Source organism: Salarias fasciatus, chromosome 14, assembly GCF_902148845.1.
Source record: "Salarias fasciatus chromosome 14, fSalaFa1.1, whole genome shotgun sequence".
In the NCBI taxonomy this organism is placed as follows: Eukaryota; Metazoa; Chordata; class Actinopteri; order Blenniiformes; family Blenniidae; genus Salarias; species Salarias fasciatus.
Genome location: NC_043758.1, coordinates 5,825,485 through 5,844,160, shown reverse-complemented (window position 1 = coordinate 5,844,160; position 18,676 = coordinate 5,825,485). Strand labels below are relative to the sequence as shown.

At 41.7% G+C, this 18,676-nt stretch overlaps 1 protein-coding gene across 2 annotated transcripts; it reads left to right on the top strand.

The window, feature by feature from the left end:
• The first annotated feature begins 2,437 nt into the window (after nucleotides 1–2,437).
• unc119a1 (unc-119 lipid binding chaperone a1) lies at nucleotides 2,438–18,676 on the top strand. 2 transcript variants are annotated; one of them, XM_030108995.1, is made up of 5 exons: nucleotides 2,438–2,603; nucleotides 16,127–16,240; nucleotides 16,458–16,548; nucleotides 18,005–18,177; nucleotides 18,337–18,676. In XM_030108995.1, exons 1-5 carry the CDS (start codon nucleotides 2,480–2,482, stop codon nucleotides 18,447–18,449), a joined length of 615 nt encoding a protein of 204 aa, XP_029964855.1. In that variant the 5' UTR covers nucleotides 2,438–2,479; the 3' UTR covers nucleotides 18,450–18,676. The 2 variants fall into 2 exon arrangements, with proteins under 2 accessions (XP_029964855.1, XP_029964854.1); XM_030108994.1 differs by having other exon boundaries at nucleotides 16,455–16,548.

The following is an 18,676-nucleotide window of genomic DNA, read 5'->3' as shown; positions in this document are numbered from 1 at the left end:
GTAAAACCCATGATGCTTATCATTTGCTACCATGGACAGCTCTCAGCTCTGCACATGGCCTGCAGTGTGTTATCTGGGCAGAGGGAGGCGCTATCTCCTCACTGCAAAGCAAAACAAAAAAAAAACCTCAGTGACTCGAGGAGGATGTTGCTCAGCCCACGATTAAACCAGAGGATGGCTGTACTGCTGATGTCAACATCTTTTAGTTGGCCTGTTTCAGCTCGTTGACGGGGCTGTCCAGACGATTAGCATTTTACACTTTCTCAGGGAAGCTGGCATCTGAAAGAAAAAAAAAACTTTCCAATGGAAAATCAAATAAAACTTGTACATGAAACACAGTCTCATCCATCTTTGTATCCCTTTTTCTGTAACATCTCATTCTTACTTGCATTGTGGTTGTAAAAATAAGTAATTTAATCAAGTTTTTGAAATTTCAGTCATGAACCAGATGTATTCTTCCACCTTTTTTTTGACAACTCAAACAAGATTTGTTTCTATGTTTCACTAAAAATCCACAAAAACCACAAAATATTACAAACTGCAATATTGTAAAGTAAAAACTTGACAAGTCAAACCTTCTATTTAATCTTTATAAAGAGGTTAATTTACTTGGAAACAATTATATTCCACTTTCAATTTTGACTTTATCAAGTCAATAAAAATGAACTCCGACATTTACTGTGCATGTGCAATAATAACACCAAATGCACATCATTCATATCTTTTAGCGTCAAAATGTCTGTAAATGTTCCAAAGTCTTACAGTGACATTTGATATAAACATGGAGCATACTATATTGTCAAAATGGGAATACACTACTGCCACTTGAAAAATCTGTGTGTTCCATATGTCAACAAATGTGTTGTGAGGTGAAATGATTTCAAAAGAGAGTCCGGAGAAATGAGTTTAAGAAGAGCTATTTTAAGAAATTATGATTCCTTGAAAAAAACAAATGAAAGGAGGAGGGAGTTGTTTAGTGTCATTATTTGTGTTAATATTAACTTAGCACTTATTTTGAAATAAGTCATTTTCAGTGATCTGAATAACTACGTTAATATAAATGCGCAATGTAACTAATACATTTTCCCAGCTTTCAATGTCATTACCTTTATTCACAATAACATGAGGCGCAGTTCCGTTACAATAATTCACAGCTTTCAGCTTGGTTTTTGCTCTGCTGGAGTCCAGCTGAGTCGACAGAGCGTTACGTGTCAGGTGACGTGACTGAGATGCAGCCAGAGAGCTCTGGTCATTCAACAGCAGCTTTTAAATGGAAGTACAGATATCTTTCATTGCTTTAAAACTGATACATTGCCAACTCTTCAGTCAGGAAAGTTCTAAATGACATCATCATCTGATTTGCATAGCTGCTCATTTGTAGGGCAGATTCGATGATGATGTCATTTAAAAAGCAATACACTGTTGCCAACTCCTCAGTGAGGTAAGTTCTAAATGACGTCATTTTACATAAGGAAGTTACTGTATTGGTGCAAAGTGTGTCACGTGGCATGACAGAGATACAGCCATAGAGCCCTCCTCGTGCAAAAACAGCTTTTAAACAGAAGTACAAGCATCTGTTGACATATATCTATTCTATACAGCTACAAATCAGTTTTGATTTATGTCTTGTCTCATGTTATCACACAGAAATCTTTGAAAATTTTAAATGAATGTAGCATTTCATATTTGTAATTTATTCGGTCCACTTATTTCATTAAACACATATTCAGTTTTATGATAAATAATTGAACATACATTTTAAAGTCCAAATTCTTTGACATGTTTGAACACGTTTTTTTAAGCAATGCAATGGTTACTTTAAATAGTAATTACTAACTTTGAAATATTGTGACTCAGTTACCAACTAGGTTACTTTTTCGAAGAGGTAACTATAAGTAATTACTTTTTAAAAGTAACTTGCCCAACACTGCACATGTCATGCATGTAGACTTATAAGGAATCCTAAAAGCCAGGATAACAAACATAGAAGTAACATGCTGGGTTTTTGTTTTGTTTTTAATCGTCCAGCAGCCTTTCTCTTTAGGCAGACGTGGTTGCATCAACAATTAGGTTTGGGAGGTGATATCTGGCTCCAAACAGCCTCCACGCGGGAGGCAGCAGAGCTCATATTGGAGGTGAGAGCCGAGCACGCGCTGCTGGTGTGTCTCTGGAGGCGCGCTCAGGCAGACGGTCGGCCGCGCACCACCGCTCGGTTTAAAGCCACAGGATTTGGATTAAATAGCTTGTGAGAGAGCCGATGAGCCTCGGGTGCGGGAGGGAGGGAGGGAGGGAGGGAGCTGATTTTTATCTTTTACCGGATCGAGAAGGGGAGGAGGCACGGGGAATGAGTTATTCTTGTAGGAGCGCCGTGTATTAACCGAAGGCTCCGACGCACGTCAAGCGGCTCCTGCTGCGAAGACGCCGAGAGCATCTGAAGGTCCTCACACACACCAGGTCGATCAACCCTCCGCTGTTGGACATGAAAGTGCAGCAGGGCTGCAACTCATCAGACATGGGGATCCCGGTGACGACCGAAGAGGAGCTGCGCAGAAACACCGTCATAACGCCCGAGGACGTGCTCGGGCTGCAGAAGATCACCAAGAGTAAGTAACCTGCTGTAATTGGCACGATGAGTTCAAGCCTCCCAGTAAGAGGAGATTAGAGCTTCTGCGGCCATGTGCAGCTGCTTCCTCCTTCAAAGTGCCTTTCTGTCCGCGCACATGCATTGGAAATGCTGCTGTTATTGTCTGCGTGCGGGAGCGTGACATGGTACCATGGACAGCGACTGTCTGGGTGACTTGATGTCAGACAGACCACGCTGGTCCAGCCGGTGGCAAAGCGTGACCAGGGTCAGTGACTGTCTGCCTCACGTTGCTCTGCGAAGTTCATCCGTGGAACTGTTTACGTTCTGGGTTAAAATTCATTGAGTCACTTGTAGAGAGAGAGAGAGGGGGGAAGAGAGAGAGAGAAGTTGAGAGTGTGAGAGTACTTTCTGGTGTGTAATTAAAATCCCCCCCCCCCCCAAAAAAAAAAAAAAAAAAAGAAAGGAAGTAAAAATACTTTTGGTACTGACTGACCTCACTACCTGTGGCTCTGAGGCTGGTTAAAGATGTCATCTGCTGATTATAGATACTGGTCACATGGGGCTCAAACAAGGAAGGAGGGCTGTAAGCCAGGCTGAGAAGAGCACCCTGAACATTTCTACATCTACTGTCTGCTCAAATGTCTTAAATTACAATTCAAAGTACTGCTGTTACAAATGAAACACACTCCTGAAAAACAGCTCAGAGTATTTTTTGATGTATTGTTCCTTTTAATTAATCTCAGTTCATTGAAACACAAACAAAAGTTTATGAAGTGTGGGTGAATAAAGTTGTAGGCTAGAAAAATGTGATATAGTATTTTCAGTAATATTCCACATTGTGGGAGAACTCAGTAAGGACTTGTGTTTTAAGCAGAAGTGATAGAAGCTGTTTCCTTGTTATATGATTAAACAGGTTGGTTACAGGCAGACTTCACTATTTCACAAGTAGTGAACATTGAAAGTCTTCATGAGGTGTGTATGTGTATCAGGATACTTTTAGTTTTTTGGCTGACAGAGAGTTATCCAGAAAACCTCAACAAAGAGCACACATCCTCTATCTTTAGTGTGTGTTGTATCACACAATGTACTGACCTTGTGGCTGATGCAAAGGTTTGTTGATTATAAACTTTTTCCAATTAAGATTCAGAAAAGTAAAGCAGTTCGTTAAAAAACAACAGAAACAAATCCTGAGCAGAGTTAGTTCATTTTCAATGGGATATTTACAAAACACAACTCTTTTCTGTGCTCTATGCTCCTCGTTACTTTGAATTTTATTCCAGTTTTTTGTTTTTATCGTGATTTCTTCTCAAAAACTAAAAGTCCTGCAAGGAAAATGAGGAAACGGTAGTTTCTCATTAGGAGAAATGGTGCTTTTTTTTCCTAATATCACGCTTTCTGGTTCCCCTCAGGAAAGGCCAGCTCCACACTTTGAAAACAGCAATGACCAACTGCTCTTATGTTGTAAACAAGGGTGAAAAATTGGATAGAATTGGGTAAAATATTACAATGAAATACTCGTGTAGTTTAAGGGTGAGAGGTGACTTTCTGTTGTGAAATCACTTGTGTTAAATCCTGTAATTTGTGAAAAATAAGTCATCAAAATTCTTCAATGATTTCATCACAAGAAATCGTGTAAAAAATTTAAAATGTTTTTTTTCTAAACGTACTTTTTTGTAGTATTGAAACTCATTTCACTCACTGGTGGATACGTGCTGTGAAAAAAAAAGACTTCAAAACATCTGAAATGAACAGGACGAAAGGAGGAATTGTCCTTTATACCCTTGAAAAGAATAGATATTACATAAAATATATGGATTCAAATATAAACATATGTGTAATAAAGGGATTCTGTGGAAGTCCGTTGATGATTATCTAACAGACAGGCAAGGGAGTGCAATGAAATTAGTGCAAAACTTTATTATAGTTTCAAATTATGTCGTTTATATTTTCATTTTCCATTTGTCTCTTCACATGTTGTGCTCCCTCAGAGAAAAAGCAATACTTGGGCTGTGTCGGCGAGATAATTCTTACATCACTCATGATGCTGCATTAATCTCTGCTCTCCACTGATTTGTAATCTGGATTATGTCAGGATGGCCGTAACACAGCAGTCTGAAGTGAAGGGCACACACGCCAGGTAATCAGTGGAGATTAAAATACCATTCATACTCACTCATTAACTGGATTTGGATTTTTTTTGTAGAACCTGTCACCAATATGGTGATTAAATAGCAAACCTACATTTTCCAACCTGTTTCTTTTCCTTTGAGTCATGACTGGATTGTGTTTGGATTCATGCAACTGCTCCTGAATCTATTTCCATTTTTTACACAAAGGCATGAAAGCACAGGGACGTCTGAGACAGAGCATACAAAATACAAAGATAAGCGCCGCTGTGTGAAAGAAAATCACATCTGGTGAAGAAGGGTGCAGAAAATGCCTCATCCCGCAGTGTAAAATGACTTCTCCACTTGTGCTTTTGGGAAGTAAATGCCACCATTTTGGGGCTCCAGTCTGTCACGGCGGTTCGGGGCTGATAAGTGAGGCGCGGCGCTTCATTGTCACACAGGCAGCGCGGGAGAAGAAATATAATCCGGGTGGACGAGACGCTCTGCCGTGGCATGAAAAATGGTAGATTATCGCTTTATTGTTTGCATGATGGATGATGTACGGCATGCCCCCAGACAAACAGACCAGCACACCACTGATACCAGTTCAGTGTTACAGCTCTGTCATTTTGCATCCCCAAATCGAGACTGACAATAATTACTGATCAGCAACAGAGGAGTGGGGATCGAATTTTAGACGGTTGTAAAGACATTTACACATTAAAGGAAGGAGCACAGTGCAACACATCTACTGTGTGCATTTATTTTCTCTGTGCAGTACATTTCAGACACCAGATTGTGTGAAATTGTAAACCACTTATTTCCACTTTTCTATCAGCCACCATGTCTAATTGTGTTTTGGATGTAAGTGCATTGGAGCTCAGCGGCCGGAGAGTGAACATTTTCTCTTGATGAATAGATAAATTGAACCTATTTTTGAATAGAATTTCCATTTTTAAGTCCTGAGCCATAAATGTATGAGATATGGGAACCTATGCTGATCGGTCAGGTTGTTTTTGACCATTGAAATTATTTCTGAATGCTGCTCAATTATTACACTTTACACAATGAAGCATCATTCCAAAGCAGATTTCTTCAGTCATCGCCATTTTAGTTTTTCTCCACAAATCCTCTCCATCCAACAGAGGAGGAAAGAGTCATACCGATTTCTACTCTAGTGCATCTTTTACATTGTTTTCATTCAGTCACAACAAAACTATTATTGTCGTACTCAAGCAAGTATGTGTAACTAAAATAGTTTTTTTCATGCATTCCTCAGTGTATTGGTTCCTTTTTAAATTTTATTCCAGCTGCACTGTGAATAGCTGGAGATTGGTTCAAAATACTATTCTGAGGAGAACTGTGAAACATACTGAAACTCACTGCTGTCACCCAGGGCACAACAGTGGCATGATTTAAACACATACTGAAGCTTTAGTAGAAAATAATTTGCATTGGGGGCAGTTGGGGTGGAACGGAGGACCCATGGGAGGAGTCTTTACTAAAAGTAAAGACTTTATTTTCAGTTTCGTATCTGCACCTTCAAATGGACAAAGCCCATTTTATTTATTTTACTTTTTAAAGTGATCATTTCTGTCCTGATGCTGCATGTCTGTCATGATTATGCTGATCACCTCTGGTGCTACAGCCCATCTCCTCAGTTGAACATATCACCTTGTTTTATCCCATTAGGGCATTAAGTACTGGCTAAAGGTCAGAGGTCTTCACAACCTCCACTGTAGAAGTAGTTATTAGCAATTCAATTCAATTCAATTCAATTCGATTGGTAACTCAGGCAATGGAGGAAAAACTCTGTTTTAACATGAAGAAACCCTTTCAGACCCATGCTCAACAGAGAGAGTGGAGAGCTCAGGCTACAGGAGAGGGAGTGTTAAGAAATGTTGTAGCAAAACATCAGTGTATAGAGAGTGAAAAAGGAAAGACCCTGAGAGTAAACCTGTGGCACCTTCTCCAGAAGACGGTCCAAGATGGACTGAAACAGGAAGCCGATGAGGAGAAGTAGATATTGGAGTGACAAGATTTCTCCTGCTCATTATTGTCTGTACTCTAGCTGCAGAGTTTTGAATCAGTGCAAGACTTCTTCAGCAGTTATTGGGACACTGTGGTAATTGGGATTTAAAATGATCTAGTGTTGAAGTAACAAACACATGGATCAGTTTCTCAGTGTCACCCTGAGTCAACATGTTGCTGCAACACAAGCAACACAACGACAAAATAGAATCTTATTTTTTTATATATCAAACATTCATTGAATGAAATGGTTGTCCAGTGTGCTGGAAGAAGATGCTCAGACATTCTCTCTAGCTGGACTGGGGGGATTTTTGAGTCAAAGGATCAATAGTGTATAATTTTTTCTCATCTAGATAATTTACTCAAATCCGTCTTGTTCCTTTTATGCTAATGGGTGATCAATTATATGGCATTAATAAGTCAGGGACAACGAGCGCTGCTTTTTCTCCGCCGGGTGGGATTGCCACTCTGATGTCTGCCAACACAATGGATACAGCTTTAATTAAAATTGATTGGTGCAGCCGGTTCTTAATCTCTCAAGCACAGCTGTCACAAGGTTATTCTTTCACCGCGATCTGACAGCGAGGGAGGCGATGTGTTACCTCCACGTTTTGTCACACTCGCTCCAGTTTATTGTGTATTTTTGAACCAGGTTGATGTTAAGCTGTTTCGTCACAGTGAAGGTGCAAAGCCCTGCGCCGTAGTCGGACAGGGCGATTGATCAGTTCAGACTCTGTGGCGATTCTCTGCTGCTGACAGCTCTGGTGCTGCGTTTGTGCCGCAGTCAGTCCGGACTGGGTGCATTTTGGTCGAATTGAAGGAGAAACACACACAGGAAGAAAATATGCAGCCGCTGTTATCAGTGCTTCTTTGAGCTTATTCGGGTCTTTGATGCTGAAGCATGTTAGGACGGCCCTACAGAGTGAACATGTGTTCACCTATTACCCTAAGTTAGAGAAAGTTAGTCAAGAAAATGGTTGAATACAAAACATCTGCATGCCAGTTAGATCATACTCCACAATTTGGTGATAATATGTCTCTTCTTCTCAAACTCACAGTCTTGGCAATCTACAGAGAGCTGCAGTTGGTCAGGTGATTCCTATCATAGATCACCATGTTGGTTTTTATATAGTAATTACTTTCCAATGTCATGCATGATACCTGAACGTGTTTCACACTATTATCCATTTTCAAATGTCCTGATTTAAAAACAAAAAAACAAAAACACTTTGAAAACTTTGAGCAACACTTTCTCCACATGCTAAAAGCTGATATAGAATAGAATAGAATAGAATAGAATAGAATAGAATAGAATAGAATAGAATAGAAATACTTTATTATGGTGGAAATTCTTGAAAGAAGAAATTTTCAAATCTTCAATTCTAGCCTACATTTTTCCAAATCAGTGAAATAGTAGCTGATCCAAAAGGCTTCATGGTTTAATTTCATTCTCAGTCAAAATGTTTAGATCACATTATATGTTCACACTCTCAGAATGTTTTTTTTTTTTTTTTTTTTTTACCCCTTCAGTGATAGCTGGTTGGAAAAAGATAAGAGCGGAGAATCTCATCTGCATTCAGCTGCAGATTGCAACCTCTCGGTGAACCTCGCCATTTTCCATTTTGCCTACAGGTGCTGTTAACGGAGAGACATGAAACAGCCCGCGCTGTACATCACGGTGTGAACGTTGACGAGCAGCATTAATGTCACTGTCTGCCTTCAGCTGTGGTTTATCATAAAGAGCAGACAAATAAACAGGCTTGTTCTTCCATTATTCCAACACGAGGTTTCAGCGCTGATGAACAAGCACACAGTCAGATGGAAAGAATAAGGCTTGTGAAGTCAATCCCTGTGGCTGAAAGTCTGTAACTCCGGGCTAATCTCGGGGATTACGGAGCTAAAAGTGGCAGCCCGCTCGCTCTTCATGAATGCGACTTTGGTGTGAGACTGGCTCCTGAACACGGGAAGACATCATGACTCAAGACTCGCTGCTAATTTTACTCTGTTTAACGGGGCTCCTGCCAGCAGGAGCTTTTCAGGACTGCACCGTCTATTCCTATCGAGTGAAAATAATCATGTTGAGCAAAAGTCTGACAGGTTGATGACTGAAAAGTCTGGACGCAGGTGAAAGAAGCCTCACTGAAAAACAAAACCGGTGTAAGCAGGCGTTAGATTTGTTTCGGTGTACAGTCGCAGCAAAAGTGTTAAAACCACCTCTGTTGACAGGTAATGTCATGCTTCTCCACAGAGACATGAAAAGGTCATGTAACCCATCATGTCACATTGTAATTGGAGTCATTCATGACACTTAACATCTTCACGTTTCACACCAGCGTCCTGCCCTGTGCTCCAGGGCTGTAAAAACAGGATTTAAAGAGGGAACAAAAAAAAAAAAAAAAGGCGGCCCTCCATGAGCGGAGGCATACCGTCGGCAGACCCCAGACGAGGCGCGTTTCATTTGCATACCACTGATGCCAAACCCCGAGACACTTTCTTTTGATTTGCTGCTGCACCTTGTTGTTGTGGAGCAGGCAGGTGGATGAGGGGAAGGAAAAAGACGAGTTAATCGAGCTGGCACGCTATCAGAAGGAGCGTTGCTAGGTGACGGTGTTGAAGGAAGTGAAGTGGAGCACTTGGAGCGTGTGTGTGTGTGTGTGTGTGTGTGTGTGTGTGTGTGTGTGTGTGTGTGTGTGTGTGTGTGTGTGTGTGTGTGTGAGAACACTGGTATTATGGTGTTTTGTGAGACGGCGAGCAAGAACAGTCACTTTGAACAAATTGTTTATTGCTCGACAATGATTGCCGCGACAATCTTGGGAGTTATTTTAACAGAGGCAGTCGGAGGTAGGGCCGTATGGTGGCGCAACGGTTTGTATGTTGGCGTCTTTGCAAGGAGGTCACTGGTTTGGGTGGACTCCATGTGTGGAGTATGCATCTTCTACCTGTGTGTTTTTTTTTCTACTCAACACGTCTGAGTTTGGTGTCTCTGACTTGCCCATTGGTGTAAATGTGAAAGATTACTTGTCTTGTTTGGATAGGATTTAGCTTTTCCTTTTTTTTTTAAAGCACTAAGAGTGGGCTGTAGACTTTGGACCAGAAAATTCCAAATATCTCAACTTACACAAGACACCTGAAACACACAAAACTTTGGAGATGATGGATACGAACAACTGGCAAACAAGACACACAACCAAAGCTCCATATACACCAGATGAAGGGAATCACACACTCAGGCACAGGTGAAACACATCAGGACAGCGAGCAGCAATCAGGTATGAGGAGAGGAAGTCTAGAAGCCTGAAAATGAAAGACAGCATGAGGACTTTGAAATAACTCGGGACATAAAACGTGGACAATGACTCTGGCAACCTGACCAGGACTTTCCCCGCAGGACCCTAAAGCCAGGTAAAATGGTAGAGAAGGTTGGATGGATGCATGGATCAGAGGAAAACACTCCTGATCCTGGAAGGTTACCATTCTTTATGTTATAAATGACACAAAAAAATTAAATTACATTGTCCTCTGGTTTTTAATACCTGACCTTTGCCCAGACTGCTGGTTGAAAACCAGGCAAAAAGTTCTCATTCAGGAATGATCAAAGTTATGGAAGATCATCTTTAAACCTTCAAATGATTCAGTTTCCCCAGAGATGGATGTTTTTGCTGCAGCTGAATTGCTTTTGTTTTAGTTCGATTTTTACTTTCATTGACAGAAATGTATCAGAGAATTCACACAAAGCAAACTATAGACAGAATTACTGAATTTAAGTTCAATTATGGATTGTCCGTCAAGCTGTATATAAAAGATGAAGTAGTCTAAGTAAACACTGCTTCAACCTGAAACACTCACCCTGCAGTATAAACCTGAACTGAGCCGGTGTGTAAATAAACTGATCACTTGGTCTTCCCGGCCGTTTGTTTCCAGAAATCTGTTTGAGATCCTTCCACACTTTGACAAATGAGAACATTTTGGCCGAAATAGGAAATGCTGCCTGTAATAATCCTCAATTATCCCCAAGTGGAAGCCAAGGCATCTGCTATTGCTGTGAAGCTGGCACGCTGGCTCGCCTTTAAAACAACTGTGACAAACTGCGCACAATAAAACAGGCTGCCTTCATCAACATATTCAAGATGTTTCACAGTTCCTCTGCCACACACACACACACACACTACGCTCATTTTCTGTGTCCTCTGTCTCTGTCATTCCCTTTGTGTTCATTCCTTCCAAACCGAGCCTCAGTTTTCAGTTTGTGCCGCGGCTCCTCCTCCTCTAACGCCTCGCTCTGTTGTCACTAAACAGTGATCGTGTGAAAAGGGCAGATTTTTATTACTACTACAAACCTCTGAAAGGCAGCGCCGTCCACCGTCTTCAGTCAAGCTGCTCCGTGCGCAGAGGCTGTGAAATCAAAGTGCATTTCGCAGCATCGCCGGAGCTTCTTGTGACTGGAGGAGTGAAAATTGCGCCGCGCCGGGTGAAAGTGACTTCATTGGCTGTGTTATCAGACGGAGCGCTCCATCTGTCTTGTTTCACCGAGTTTGGCGAGTAGCCATCTCTGATTCATGAAATGAAATACATCTATCGGTCATCTGCCCACAGAGAGACGGAGCTGACTGACAGCCACACAAGATGGATTGAAAGTGCTTTTCATCCTCTGAAATGTAATTTCTGTTATATATCAGCGATGATCGCTTCATTGCATGACAGATATGTTGTCCTTCTTCATAGGCTAAATCTTTTATTGAATGAGTTTTGACTTTTGTTTTACGGATTGTATTTTCTTCATGTTGTTAATTTTACCCATTTTATTATTTCCTTTATGTATTCGCTGATTAGATACTGTCATGACATTTAAACAGGAACCTTTGGAAGTCAACATGATGGTGCATGATTTGAAGGTAATTTTTGTGTCCATACAGGTTTTAAATATATTCAAATTGATGAAGCGTCTCAAGGCCGGATCAGTTTTCCTCTTGCTTGGAAATCAAACCATGTTTGCCTCGTCTCACTGAGAAACACACTTGAATTTGCATTCAGATGTGTTTCGGTTTTTGTTATAATCTAGTAGTTGTACCTTCATACATGAGCAGCTGGCAGTGGTCCTCAAGTGGATCGAGGTCTGAATGGAAATATGAGTTAAAATCACTCAAATTACCATTACTGAGTTCATTTCAAGGTAGAAATTTTCAAATGCACTCCTGCTGATTAAAATTAGAGACTAAGTTTTCATTTCTTTCCATTAAATTAGCTGCTGTTCTCTTTATCAAGTCTTAAAAGGACCTTTTTGAGTAAGAACTGAGATTTTCCATCCATTGTCCATCCTTGTTCACTTATTCTTTTCTTCCTAATGTTTTTCCTCTAAAACTCTGATCATGTCAATAAAGCTCCATACAGATATGTACTGTAAGAACATGAGAATGATTTTCCGTTTGCTGTAGCGATGTGTTTCTCGTGCAGACGGACTCGAGGCTTCACTTCACAGGATGAGCAGGATTGCTGTGTTGTCACGTATCAAAAACATCCTCTTTATTAAAAATAACATCGAGGCTGCAATTACATACAGCTACTTTAAGCTTCTGGTACAGAGTGGATGGGAGCACTTAACCACCCCCCCCCCCACCCCCCCCCCCCCCCCCCCCCCCCCCCCCGAGTCACTGGGACATAACTCCGTCTGATTAAACAGGATTAGTGAGGACTGTTGGTGTGTATAAATCATGTTGTGAATGCTTGTATTTCTAGTAGAAGAAGCTCTCGCATGCAGTGATGATTTCTGGGAACTGATGGGAGTTTTGCACAGTGTTATGTAATATAAGTATGTAATCCTGCTTTTGATTGACTTCCAGTTAAGATGATGCTTTGACCTCTCGGGGTCACCATAAACTGACTCTCCGCAGTAATTGCATCCAGCCCTTATGGGAGCGAGACGTTCATACAAATCCGGCGTTAAAATGCTTTACCTTGCTGCTTCACGAGAAGAGAAGCAGTCCCAGGCCGGCAGTGGGCTTAAAGTAATGTTCTCAGAGCTCATAAGCGCCTCACAGAAACTGAAATGACACTAGAGGGCACTCCGTCGAGCAGCGGCTCTGTAACCCTCTTACCAGTGTAAAAAGCACAACATAAAGAGAGTTTGCATTTCGGAGTGGGAGCAGCTTCGCATGGGAACCTCTCATGCCGAGCTTGTGACATTCACCATGGAAACACTCAACATGGAAACACGGTGACGGTGCGCAAACATGAATCACCAGCACAGATGAGCAAAGATCATCACACTGTGCATGAGCAGAACGAGGCAGCTTCACGTCCAGACGAAGGGGAGATATTCAGATGCATGCCTATCGCAGGTCTGAGGATTCTAATGAAGTCTGCAGGTTGATTTAATGGTGACTTGATGAGGGAAACTGTGCACAATCAATACAAACACACTGCAAGAAATCCACCTTTATTGCAGCATTAAAATTGCTGTGTGTGTGTGTGTGTGTGTGTGTGTGTGTGTGTGTGTGTGTGTGTGTGTGTGTGTGTGTGTGTGTGTGTGTGTGTGTGTGTGTGTGTTTCTGGCTGTATCCCACTATTTGCTCCCAGAAACAGCTACATCCCTCTGCAAACCTCAAATTGGATAAAATGGGTAAAAATAATGTCTGAAACAACATATATGCTGTAATCTATTGTATTATACCTGCAACTATATCATTGTGAGTTTTGGAGATATTTTTATCTCAGAAATATGAAAGATGATACACACTGATTTCATTAGTAAATAAAAAATGTTGTTGTTGTTGTTGTTGTTGTTGGGTCACCAGAGGCAGAAGGAGGACAGAAAATTAAAGCTACTACCACATGACTTCAGCCACAGCTTTCCAAATTATTGCATTCTTCCTGAAAACTAAATAGTGTTAGTTTGGTGACACTTTACTTTAAGCACCCGGTATGACACATTAAAAGTATTTATAAAGCATTATGATGCCATTATAGCACGTGCAGCTGTAGTTATAAACACTCATAAGTGATCACAATGCCAGGACCTAACCCTAACCCAACCCTCACCCTATGCTGTAGAGTGCGTTATCAAGCATTGTGGTCATTTATCAGTGTTTATAACTACTTAGAATGTGTTATACTATGTGTGTTATACTATGTGTTATGCTTCAAGTAAAGTGTTATCATTTATTTTGTGCACTTAGTTGTGACTGGACCAAGTTCTTTAAGCATGTCTTTAGAGTGTAGATTTGTAGATGATAGCACAGAATGACACGTTAGTCTGAACCTAGAACTGAAACCAGCAGAATGAACCAGTGGAACAACTGCTCACTTTAAGAAGTTACATCTCATAGTTATTTAAAGTGTTGATTTGAAAAAGAAAAAAAAAAACATTCATCATATCCATAGAATTGTACCACACTGACATTTATAAGTTGTTTCACACGCAATAGACCTTTGTACATTTATTATTTTAATGACAGCTTTGACGGTATCAGCTGTGTGTGTATTTGTGTACATCCTGACGTGTGCATGTTTACTTTGCCTATGTGCACATTAAACCCGTGCGTGTGTGTGTGAATTTGAGCATGCCTGTGCAGCCATGTGTGAGACACTCCCTTCCCAACGGGGGATTAAACCTAAGAGGCTTATTGTGCAAGCATACACACGTGAGCGTGCGCGCGCACACACACACACACACACACACACACACACACACACACACACACACACACACACACACACACACACTTACTATCTCATTAGGGTTATGCTGAGGACAGGTATTATTAGCGGTGTTAGTTGCATAAGGGTCAAACTGTTTCTCTTCATTGATTCCGTCAAACACCAGAGAACCAGAAGATTCACCGTTTGTACTGCAAACAAATACTGGAGCAAAGTTATGCACACGCACACACACGCACACACACGCACACACACGCACACACACACACGCTGTACTATTTGTGAGGGTTAAGGAGCAGATGGACCACACAGGCTTTAGCCACCTGCTCTAAGATATTTATAGACCTTTTCATAAATGCAGCGGCACACAATGGCCGACACCTTGTCTGAAGATGACTATTGGCTGCTTCTCACCTAATTTAATCGACACGTCACAGTAATGTGAGCACTGCTGTAAAACAATGCAAAGGAAAACTCAGATGATTTTCATACAACTTTTTTTTTCTCAAAAATGACAATTATGCATGCTTGAGTACAATTTAGACAAAGTAATCTGTTTCTTTAAGATCATAAGTGACAAAACAAGAATTTCTTGCTATACATTTTCAATCTTGTGATTTTTATACATTTTGATTTATGTCTGTGAAATGTGCTTTGAAGTTACATTTCATACAGGTAATCTGAATTGAATGTCTGTTATTAATGTGGGTAAGAACTAACAGTATAATGTGTTATACCGGGTGCTTCAAGTAAAGTGTTACCAAGTCTTGTTATTTAATTGCTTGAGATAATGTAATCAAGTGATGGTCTCCTTCCAGCATTTCTCATGAACAGATCTGTCTGTTGTTGGCAAAGCATGAACACCCCTGCTTTAGTTTGTCTGAATGTGTGTGGAGGTGATTGTGTTTTTGTGTTTGCCCCATGTGACCCCTGTGACCTGTCCAGGTGGTAGACTGTACTTCTGCCTGTGTTGGCCCCTGATGGATGGATGGATGGATGATGGATGAATGAGTGGGTGGATCTTGTGTTTAAGGTTTCTTCTCATTTGTGCCTTAATCCAGAAATCGTGTGAGGCGTCAGAAAGTATCAAAAGAGCTCAACAATCATTAATTAGCTAATGAGACTTTTTGTATGATGACAAAAGCGTTTATTGGTGTTGATGATGTTCTTGTTGTTGGGAAAACTCACTTTTGGTGTGACTGTGGCTGAACGAGCACGTTCAGCTGATGTGGTTTCTCGAGTGATAAAATCTGCTTCATAAGTCTGTTTCCATCCAGGGTGCAGAGGCAGAACTCACATAAGCGTGGCCTGCCGCCCCTCCACAGATTGCTGCTCATTTCTCTTCTGTAAGTGATCCTCTGAGTGGGTCTGACGGTCGACAGTGTGTGACATGAACAGCTGTCTGGTTTCTCAGAGGAGCAGCAGAAGTAGTCACGCTGTTTTCTATTGTGTCGTCAGCTCTTTCGTTCAGTGCCTAGAAAGCTGCGGCGTGTTTGGTTTGGTTTTGTCTTGAATACAACGCGGATTTCTGACAGTGAAATGAGGTTACAGAGGTAAACATCCTGAAAAGGTCAAAAGAGTGTATTCGGCTCAGCGGAGACTTTAATGAACCAGTTTAGACCTGCCGAAACCAGCAGCGATCACTGTACCTCAGCCCTGAGTCACGCTGCTTTAAAATTTATCCAGTATGAACATTTTGTTTACTCACACCATCATCTTAATGCTGATTCTGTTTGTTCTTATTTTTCAGATTACCTCTGTTCACCAGAAGAAAACGTTCATATGATCGACTTCACCAGGTTTAAAATCCGTGACATGGAAACAGGGACGGTCCTGTTTGAGATCACTAAACCCCCCACACCAGGTCAGAAATAAAACACGTGGTTTCAAAATGTCACGAAAGACACCTGTAAAATGCATATTATACATGTATTACTCTGCAAAGAATGAGCAGATAAAGATACTTATTGTAAGTGTTTGGACGAATTTCGACTCAACTAACGTTTTAATTGAAGTTTTTAATTAAAACCTTTGTCTCTCTCTCTCTCTCTCTCTCTTTTTCTCCCTCACCCTTGCAGCAGGAGGAAGGAAACAGTGTGACCCCAACGCCGGTCGTTTTGTCAGATACCAGTTCACCCCGGCCTTCCTGCAGTTGCGGCAGGTTGGAGCCACGTAAGTCAGCACGTCGCACGTGTTTCTTCCTCCAAACTGGAGGTCAGGATGTTAATTATAACACTGCTCCATTGAAAAAGAGGGAAAAAAAACAAAACTAGAGCCCATTTTTTTGCATGAGGTGTCAGCGGTGAGTCACTGCTTGTGTTTGTGTTTGTTGGTGTTTTATTCAGTCAGTAATTACCAAGAGCTGCAGCCCTTTTATTTTAACTAGACAGAAGACAGACGGCATTCTGTGTTTACTAGACTGGACAGACTGGGATGTGCTCAACTACAGCGCATCAAAATAAATTGCACGGCATCATAATTGTTGTTTTGATGTCTTTTTATATTTAATATTTTGAATGAATTGGCGTCATACAGTAACTTCAAAGTATGTTTGCTGAATTGGATCAAAGCCTCAATGAAATAGCATTTACAGATAGTTGTAGGTTGGCTTTTTTTTCCCCATGGGTTCAAGTTTCTTGGTTCATGTTGGACCTTTCTGCATGGCGTTTGCATGTTCTCCCTGTGTGGATGTGGGGATTCTATGGATGTGTCCTGCGTTCACGAAGAATCAGCTGAGATTGGATAAAACGGTCTAGAAGATGGTCGTATGGACATGTCGAAGAGAAGCTCGATTAAAGAATTCTCTGGCGAGTCGATGTTTGACGTTAGCGAAGCGTTGTTCTAACGAACCTATGGATAAAGAATAGAAACATAACAGACTCCCAGCTGCAGCGATGCACCGTGAGGGACGGAGGAACATGTAATGATGCAGCAATGTCTGGTCCAGCCTGCTGCTCTGACAGAAGCCGGATGTAGGAGGTGTGTGGGTTTCAGTGCGGGGGGGGCGACAGGCTGCCGATGATTAGTGTGAACATACAGAACAGTCCAGTCCGCCTGCTGACTCAGACACCAACTAGCTGTCAGTGTTTCTGAGTGCTATTCATCACCGGGCTCCTATTCTGAGACCGCCTGATGTCCAACTGCCGACAGACTGAGAGTCTGACCTTCCTTTGGAAGATCAGTGTATTTTAAATTTTGCTCAAGCCGGATCATTGCTTTTTCATAGTTGTTCCCGTCACGTTGACCTGAAGTTTTCATCAGTGTGTCCAAAAATATGAACCCTTTCACATAAATAAGAGGTTTGCGTCAAGCGAAGATCCTTCCATACAAAGTCAGCATCACACAAATAACTTATCTAAGAGTTCCAGATAATCTGGATCAAATGTGGGCTTGTTTACAACCAGTTTGATCTCCTGACTGTTCTACTCAGGCAAATGGACTTTGTTGTTGTTGTTGTTGTTGTTGTTGTGTTCCTGTAATGCGGACTGCAGTTATTTCGGTTTATCACAGAGTAATCACAGCTAATGGAAGTGAAATAAACCGAATCGCACCCTTGCATAAAATAGACCTGTGAGTGTTTCCGTCTCTCCTCTGATTGCGTTCCATTTTCTCCCCGTGGGTCGTGCAGAGTGGAGTTCACAGTGGGAGACACCCCCATCAACAACTTCCGCATGATTGAGAGACACTACTTCCGCGATCAGCTGCTAAAGAGCTTTGATTTCGAGTTCGGCTTCTGCATGCCCAGCAGCAAGAACACATGCGAGCACATCTACGAGTTCCCCGCATTGTCTGAGGAAATCAGTGAGTGTGCACGCATACATGCACACACACACACACACACACGCATGCACATGCACATGCACATGCACATGCACATGCACACACAAAAGGCTCCAACACACACACAGAGAGGATTTGATGTTGCAGAATCCTGAGTGTTGTCTGTTTCTCCCCTCTCAGTGCGCGAGATGATCCTGCACCCGTACGAAACGCAGTCCGACAGCTTCTACTTTGTGGACAACAAGCTGGTGATGCACAACAAGGCAGACTATTCCTATAGCGGGGGACCATAGGAAGACGGGCACCCTCCAGGCTCCCCCCCTCCCCCCCCTCCCCCCCCCCGCCCCTACCACCCCTCCTCCCCGTTAGAGGCATTTTCCATAATCTAGCTGCCACTTCAGGTCCAGAAAGAGACAAACTGATGGACGAATTACCGGCATTAAAACCTCTGGTTTACTCACTCCTGTTAGCTCAACGCGTTTCCGCTCAGGTACTCAGCTGCCTGGCCCATCAGATCTCT

Coding starts and splice junctions, on each gene's coding strand:
- unc119a1 (XM_030108994.1), top strand. CDS start 2,480: ATGAAAGTGCAGCAGGGCTGCAACTCATCAGACATGGGGATCCCGGTG. Junction 16,241..16,454: donor CACTAAACCCCCCACACCAG/GTCAGAAATAAA, acceptor TCACCCTTGCAG/CAGGAGGAAGGAAACAGTGT. Junction 16,549..18,004: donor TTGCGGCAGGTTGGAGCCAC/GTAAGTCAGCAC, acceptor TGGGTCGTGCAG/AGTGGAGTTCACAGTGGGAG.